Raw genomic sequence first — 8764 nt, 5'->3', positions numbered from 1 at the left:
GGCTTCGGCTAATCGAAAGTTCCTGTTAAAGAATGGGGGAAGGCATATAAATTGTGGAATAGCAGTTTCAGTTGTTGCCACATGATTGATATATTTTTCTTACACAATGTAATGTAGTAATAATTGATAGGAAGTAACAAAGTAGCTAAAATGCCTCTTCGGTTTGCCCAAGAAAGTTTAAGTATCACATATTTTATCACGCCATCATTGCCACAATAACGGGACTAAATTCATTAAGACAAGCCAATTAGGTGAAAAAAGGAATGAAACCTGCAATAGAATTTTACTTTATGAGTTCATTAGTTGTCGTCAAGGTAGTCAATCCATCTTCTGTCAAACAAGTCACGCTTATAGCCCATCAATTGAACTACACAAGGGAAGTTTCTTCTCCTACAAAGACATTGATGTTTTTCTAGTAACACAAACTTTATGTATCATGAGATATTAGTCTTGGCCTACAATAATTAGTGCAATAAATTACAAGAGGACCAGCACCAACATTGCAGTTGATTTAAGAATCTGCACTGGGGAATTTGCCTCAATGGTAGCTAGTCAATATTAACTACAGCCGTACAGATTTCACTGCATTCATGAACGATAGTATCCGTGACTCATCCTTTTGGATGCCGTCCTGGCCGCATATGCCACTACTCACATCCACTCCATTGGGTTTAAGAGCAGAAAGAGCTTCACAAACATTCTCCGGGTTAATTCCTCCTGCCAAGAGCCACCCATGTTTGCTTCTAATTGGCGGCAGCTTAAACTGAGCCCAGTTGAATCCTTTGCCACTGCAAAAGTGAGCTACTACTTAGTATATGGAGAGCAAGTGAAAATTGGTAACTGGTGATTTTGCAGAAGTAAAATTCAGCTGCCTAGACCTAACTCATATCAATTGCAACATTCATCAGTTGTCATCCATAGAAAGCACATAGATAGGTAGATAACAAACTTTATTTCTTAATTTAGAGTCCACCACTTACTAAGACTTTGCTGAGAATTCAACTTCTCAAAAATTATCATTCTCCTCATTGCTACTATTCATATTCTTCTTCTAACTACAATGTCACTCTTAGTTGGTTGATTCCTTTTGCATCAGAAGACTCAGTTGCTTGGTCGTGCTAAAGTTACAAAACAAGTTTGATTTGGTCTGAAAGAATTCAAGCAAGTTTAGCAATACCAACAGAAATAGAATTATGTCTTGGTTGATTAGCTCGATATCACCTGTCCTTTACATTATCCATGCAAAATAAACATAGTTGGAAAGAGACAGTGAATGATTTCATACGTAGCCATGACAGGTTTATGCAAGGAGAATCAATACCTGCCACCTTTTGCACTATCCACTAGAACCCAATCAACCAGAGAAGACTCCTCATCAGAAATATAGTTCAAAAGGCCTCCCTCTTCATTTGCATGAAGTACGTATATTACACGTTTTTCCCTGACCAAAACTGGAAAAGCATCTCGAGAACCATTTCCATGAAGCTGATTAATTTGCAACATGTGGATTTTGAGGAATTGGAAACAAGAAATTAAAGATGGTGAAAATGACAGTTCCTCACCTGCACAAATTCAAGGTCTGCTGCATCAGAGGCTTTTAGTATTGTGTCAGCATTATCGTCTACAAACACCCCAACTGGCTCAGCTCCATATTCCCGTGCAACCTTGGAAATCTCTTTTGCAGTAGAAAGTGAAATAGAACGTTTTGAGTTAGGCCATGTGATCATACCAATAAAATTGGCTCCAGCTTCTGCTGCAAGAGCAGCATCTCTAGCTGATGTAATTCCACACATTTTGACTAAAGTCCTACTTTTTATTTGCTCTGCTTGAGCCGAAACCCCTGCTGACTGATTTAAGGTGCACATCAATCTGTTCCTAGCAGAAGTCTTCAGTCGTGTCCTATTTGCAGAATATACTTCTACACCCAATAGACCTGTAAAAATGAAGATTTTGCAAAAGAATGATGACATCATTTTATACTTCAACCATAACTCTGAACCAGTTAAAAAGAATCTTAAGGAAATATCATAATAAGTTACTTTTAAAACACCTATCAAGTGCACATTTGCATCTTTCCACGTACCGGTAATAAGCAAAGGTCAGAAAGGAAAACTTTTCTACGTAAGATTAAAAAGTCAAGAAAAATGAATCAGTGGAAAAGCAAGAGATCCAAAACCAACGCTTAACTCCAGAATAATATATGGTGTAAGCTTCCTACCCCAGTACTTGTTGGCATCTCTCTTTTGCTTCTGTGAAAAATCTTAAAGGAGAAATAGAATAAGTAGTAGCTGTGGTGATCAATCATTGGCTTTCACATCACGTGGTTTCTTTAGAGATCACAAGTCCTGACTTATTATCTTCTTAAACTCCGGATTATTTCTTAAAAGAGTTACTCTCTTTCTTCTTGTTTCGGGATACTATAAGTGCAAAGAATGCCCATGTGATCCAGACTTTCACTCACCTTGGCTTCTGCGAATGCCTATTACTCTTGGTTGAAGCTGTGTTCCCACATTGAATACTGAAAAAGACAGAACTATGGCTTAGACTAAGTAAATAGTGAAATTAACCGACACGATGCTATATACTCTTATGACACTCATGCAAATTATTAAATAAAAAGGGCATTAGAATTGAAAGAAGTAGATCTTTGAGGACATTAAACAAATTTTAGCTGCCGAATAAGAGCTCAAGGAAAAAATAAATGGCATGTCTACTGGGCTTACTCTAGTTTCCTTGTTTGTATAGATATAGGAAGAGCTTTTAGGGTGATGATATGCAGATCCAAAGCTCTTTGGCACACTTATTTTCTGGTGCACACTGCACGGAGGAACACCCTACATCTCTTTAATCTAAAACCTATTAGTCTCTGGATGAGATGACACTTATATAGCTTGATAGTTTGGAGTTCTGGCTACTGCGTCTCATACACAGTGACACACCCCGTGTGCTCAGCCCTCTTAAGAAAGGTGTAAGTACTATGTATGAAGAAGGATAAGCAGAGAAGTTATTGAAGAACCTGAGAGCATCTTTTCTTCCTAATTCCGTTCTACCACTGTGCTATGCGCGAGAGAAGGAGAGATGCCGTAAAATAGTCCTGCTACTCATCAAATAAAAAAACAGGTCAAACAGAGGAATTGCAAACACGTTCTAATAACTATACTAGTCATCCGATACTATCTATTAAACAAAAAAAACTCTTCAAAACTGGTAAGCACCTAAATGCAAAACCTGCAAAGAAACATACACCAACAAATCATGGATATATCAAGAACGTTTCACTACATGCTTGAATTCTAGAATAAGTACAAAACAAATACTCCCTCCATTTCAAAAATAATGAACCTGTTTCCTTTCCAGTTAGTTTAAAAAAGAATGACCTCTTTCTAAATTTGGAAAGAATGTAGCTTTAAACTTCTCATTTTCCCTTAATAAGTTGATTTAAAGCCACAGAAATATCTATGGATTGTTTTGGACCACAAGTTTCAAAAGTCTTCTCTTTTTTCTTAAACTACGCGCCCGGTCAAATAGGTTCAAACAAATTGAAATGGAGGGAGTATAAACAAAGGATATCTTATGTCTGTTTGGAATCTAAATTCTTTACAGGAACGGAATAGAAGATTCAAATGTATGAGGCCATCAATAAGCCAAAATGGGTTTCCTATCTTTGAGTAATTCAAAAGGGTAATATCAAATGGACGGGTCTGGTATATTTGGATGTCTGTAGAGTTCAATCGACTAGAAGTAATCTATTCGACCTCATACAATTGTGTCGGCTCACAGTACTTATGAAAATCACACTTTAGGGGTCAAAACAGGTTTAGCCATTTAAACAAGCCATGATCCAACATACCCAAAATTTGTGTGAATCAAAAGGTTGCTTAAGACGAATAATGGGGAAATTTCTTTGCAGAAATACTAAGAAAGTAATAACTTGCTGTCAAAATTTCACTTAAATAGTGTTGGTCAAGGTTAAAGGTTCAAGAAAGGCATAATATTCTGAAACAGTACCAATCCAAACACATTTAGATTATAGAGCAAATGATCAACCAAACGATTACAATAGGAATCAAACAACTGAAAGCTTAAACAAACAGGGAAGAAGGAGGTGAACATAGGAGATGAGAATAAAAGAAATTTCTATAACTTCTTGCCTACTTTTTCCTTCCAGTTTCTAGTTACTTATATCAACTCCCAGCACCTTCCTTGCCCTTCATGTGATTTGCCAGAGTCACAACAAAATCGGTTAGCTTCTTTGGCACAGTCCTCACACGCATGCTCCTTCTTGACGCCTCTTTCTGGACATCTAGGTTGGCATCTTCCTTGTCCAACTCACCCTCCAGCTCAGTAGGCTCTGGGTGCACAACATTATCCGCTAAACAATAGGTGCCTAACCCCTCCAACATAATACTAAAATTCTTATGTATCTATTTTTCTCCAAATTGTAACTGTACGAATTGCTACATACACCCCAAACCTTTCTCCTCCCTCCATTCATTGATAGCCATTCACCATAATAACTACTATTTGAATAACCAGTCAAATTTTAAAATGCTCTAATAATTGACAAAATAACCATTCATTAGCCACAAATGCTGCAATTACAACTTAAAATAGAGTATGCTGCTTTACCAAATACCTACGGCAACTAATTTACATCTTGATTCAAGTAGCCAAGTTGCAATCTAGAAGTTTTAACTATAATACAAACCACACAAAATAATATACCAAAAAAGCACTTTCTCCCAAATTTCAGATCCAACTAAACAAGCAGAAAGAGATACACATTCAATGAAAACTTCCCCAGTAAAAAAGAGGAGACATGGAACGCACAAAATAACAGCTTCAAATGCACCATCCATAAGAAGATAATACATACATATCCTAATTGGATGAATGCAATTTGACAGTTACTTCAGAAATTTTAATTTTGAATTGCGTGAGAAATTCTATGAAATGCTTTTTTTAACTTCTGGAACGTGGCTTTTAGGGAATCAAATCACGCTAACGCAACAAAATAAACCGATTTAAAGTTGATTACCTTGGACTTGGAGTTGATATGTTCTTCAGCTGACAATTGGGGCTTTTATTTCCTCGGGGTTTGCTTCAAACTCGTAGATTAGGGCTTCGATTTGCTTGGTATCTGCTTCAAATCTGGTCGCAGAACCATCAGATTTTGAAGTTGCTTTGAAACTCTAATTTGGAGTTGGAATTAGCGATTAACTCAGTTTTTTTTTTCTTTTTTTCCCTAACTAGTGTAGAACCCGCGCGGATAATTTGACAGAATATTAATCTTATAAAATTATGATCTAATATATCATATTATTTTAATAAATATTAGTTGTATTTTGTTATTTAATATAGTGTGCAGAAATGTAATAAAATCTATACAAATCAAAGAATACACATCATATAGTAATCCAATAAATTATTTGTTCTTTATTTATTTTTATTATTAAATTAGCAAGTACTTAGTACTATACATTTACTAATGTGATTTTTTATTACCTTGTCAATTGGCTTAATATTTTGATACTACTTCTCTTTTAATATAACATAGATATATATTTTCTTACTCTGAAAATAATTTTCTTTTTAAACTTATGTTATACTGTTCAAAACTCTTCAATTGTCTAAATTGATTGATAAATTTTTTGAGTGTTATTTATTTATCTTTTATTTTAATTTATTAAAATATAAATATCATTAAATTATCTTTATCCCTCTCTTTTTGTACATTCTTTCATATTGTAATATTTGTTTAGTTTTCTCATTTTGTAGTTGTCACATCTCCTTTTTACGGGAAAAGGAGTTATTCCACATTAAATGACATTATTGAAATGGGATTAATTTATTTTTGATTTTAAGAGTCGCCACTTGGAATATTTATTTACGGTGTCCCAAGTTACCATTTATTCTAAATCCCAGATCAAGGAAAATTTTGACTCTGATAAAGTCTACGAAACACAGAAGATTGAGTAAGGAATTCTGTTAACCTGGGAGAAGGTGTGAGGCACTCCCGGATTCCATGGTTTTAGCACGGTCTCTTTACAATTAAACTCGACTTAATTATCCGATTATTACGTGTTCTAAACCTATGTGCATTTTACCCTTTTACCGCTTTTATTGTATATTTAAACTATTTTAGTGTTTATGGAATTACTTTAAAACAAGTTACGATGTTGTACACTTGTTGTTTTATACACATTGCAAATCATGCCACGTGAAACGCAACCGCAATTTACGACATGTTTTAATTTTATTGTTACTTTGAAGTTACGAGATCAAGGCACGCGAGCGCACACTCGAATTTGGGATTAAGTGTCAAAGTTATGCCACGGGAACCGTACCCATAACCATGACAAAATGTAATTAAAGCGCGTCCAAAGCATCTAGCGATGTTCATAAGTTATTTTCTTAAACTAATTTAAGATTGTTGTGAGGTCAAGAGTTATGGATATAGAGTTGTGGGGAGTCATTAGCCCTTTAAATTATTAACAAGTTACTTTGAATTATTGAAGAATCATTGGAATTACCAGAATTGTTTCAATAGTTATATGTGGCCACCCTTGATTTTTCATATTCATTTAACTATAACTCACTTAAGTTAATGAAGTAGGCAAATTAAAACAATACTTAGTAGTTACAGTATACTAAAGGAAACAAATAACTTACGAATTACTAAATCCAATCTTATTGCATTGTCAGTTCTTCTTACCATGAAAAGTAATATGGACCAGTTCATTGACTTTATCTTGAGCATGTCAGTCCGAATTAATTTGACTCAAACGTTCTCAAACAACTTCAGTGGCCCAATTATTGCCTCAAAAGTCTATATTCCATATTTACTCTATTCCTACTGTTTCCAAATTCTACGGTCATACTTTTAACACGATATACCAGGACAAACATGATATTCATATAAGCATAAAGACTATCATGACCATCTAAAACAAAATGTCATGTATTAACCAAGAACAAGATAAGCTTATGTAGTGTTTTGCGGGCTAGATTTCGGGGCTCATTTGTTGCGTTTTTTAGCTGGAGTTTCCAGCTAGTTTTCATGGATTTTCAGGTGGGTTTAAGGCTGATTTTCATGGCTTTTGGGGGCTGGTTTTGGGATGTTTTCAGGTGGAAAAGAGGTAGCGTTTTGGACTATTTTGCTCGCATCTAGTGGCTGCGTTTCTGCTGCTTGTTATGGCTAGATTTTGGAGTGGTTTAAGAACTGACTTTCATGGCTGAAAAATGGAGTTTTTGTGGCTGATTTTCAACAGTAACGCATCTGCTTTGGGGCTAATTTTGCAGCAACTATGGGGGTTGTGTTGTTGGTGTTAGAATGGAACTTTTGTTGGATCGTTAACGTGCTGGACTGAAGAACAACTCATGGATCAGTTCAAACTTGACAGAATATTAACAAGACTAAAATGCGAAACTGTTCCTACGGACGAAGCCCAAATTCAAATTCACACCACCAATTCGTTACAGCACAATCATGACCTTTAAATTTATAGTAATAACCTCTTCAATTACATTTTAATAATTGATTACATAACTGAACTAGAATAGAAATGATGTTTGAACTCGTTGAGAGTCTCTTAACCTCAAATCTGCATACAATAGCTTAACAGCAGCATATGAACTACTCTTGGAGCCCATCTTTTGGCTTTGACATTACAAATCTAACCAATCAAAGGCTAGGTCCGCGAATTTAGGCCATATACACAGTAAACTAACTCCGTAACCATACAGGAATAATCTAAATAGGGACACAGCATATACTAGTTCTTATTAAATTGAGTTTCAACTTCAAACCAACATGTTATAGCAAATTCAATTAACTAACAACAGTGTCCTAATTGAGAGCATGAATCGAGTAATTCACATAAACATCTCATTTCGAGTTATTTCACTGTTTCAGTCAAATAGAGGCCAAATACACGTTCAGTACACAAAAGAATCAGCAGATGTCATACTTGAACAAATAAGAAAAAACTAAATAGGAATTCAACAGTCTTCAATCATCTAATGAGAGCATAACACAAGGAAGTTGAGAACTGACCTAATTGAACAACGAAAACACTGAAACGAACCAAATGAAGGCAGGAATCAACTCAAGTGTGGCCCAGCAAACAACTCCAGCAGTAAACAGCAAACTCTAGAGCTCAATCAACCTAATTGAACAACGAAAACACTTTGAAAAACCCAGAAAATGAAAGCAGCTGAAGAGACTTTGCATCAGCTCTGCGATTCCCCTTTGTTTTCAAATTTTGTATCTCAGATCTCAATTTGAATTTTCAAAATTGAATTCACTACTCCCAGCTATTTCGTGCGATCGTGTATGTGTTTCTTTTTGGGGTGAATTAATGTGTGTCTATATCTGAAATCGGGCTTGAGGGGAATTGGGGTTGTTTTTAATGAATGGGGGAAAACGACGCTGTTTATGTATTGGGTTTTTTTTCTTTACTATACACTATTTGAAACTTTAATATGAAAAATATCCTTATTTTAGTATTTATCCGACCTAAACACATTTTAGTTACAAAATATATATAATCCATCTTAAAAGACTCACAAATTCATTATTTGTGCTTTCAATCAAGGAATTTAGTTACACCCTTTTCCTTTTTTTCTCCTTTTCTCTTTCCTTATTTTTCTTCCGCCCTATTTTTCTCCACCCATTGAATAAATATCAATAAGTTACGTAAGTAAGTGATGCAGAGGTTTTACTACTACTTTATCCTTAGAAGGGTGGGAATTAATAAGTGTA

General features: G+C 35.2%; 1 protein-coding gene across 5 annotated transcripts; it reads right to left on the bottom strand.

Annotated features, from left to right (window-relative positions):
- Positions 1-247: 247 nt before the first annotated feature.
- On the bottom strand, positions 248-8419 carry LOC104090877 (N-(5'-phosphoribosyl)anthranilate isomerase 1, chloroplastic-like). Of its 5 annotated transcripts, none has more exons than XM_009596072.4 (7): positions 8057-8412; positions 5039-5151; positions 3017-3097; positions 2462-2518; positions 1563-1933; positions 1322-1485; positions 248-788 (listed from the first exon to the last, which is right to left on the bottom strand). In XM_009596072.4, exons 3-7 carry the CDS (start codon positions 3024-3026, stop codon positions 563-565), a joined length of 828 nt encoding a protein of 275 aa, XP_009594367.1. In that variant the 5' UTR covers positions 3027-3097; positions 5039-5151; positions 8057-8412; the 3' UTR covers positions 248-562. The 5 variants fall into 5 exon arrangements, with proteins under 5 accessions (XP_009594367.1, XP_009594368.1, XP_009594366.1 ...); XM_009596073.4 differs by having other exon boundaries at positions 3017-3094; positions 8057-8401; XM_009596071.4 differs by lacking the exon at positions 5039-5151 and having other exon boundaries at positions 3017-3094; positions 8057-8419.
- Positions 8420-8764: the final 345 nt, after the last annotated feature.

The sequence above is a fragment of the Nicotiana tomentosiformis genome, chromosome 3, assembly GCF_000390325.3.
Source record: "Nicotiana tomentosiformis chromosome 3, ASM39032v3, whole genome shotgun sequence".
NCBI lineage: Eukaryota > Viridiplantae > Streptophyta > Magnoliopsida > Solanales > Solanaceae > Nicotiana > Nicotiana tomentosiformis.
Note: the sequence above shows the minus strand (reverse complement) of the source record. Positions and strands in the feature narration are given on the sequence as shown.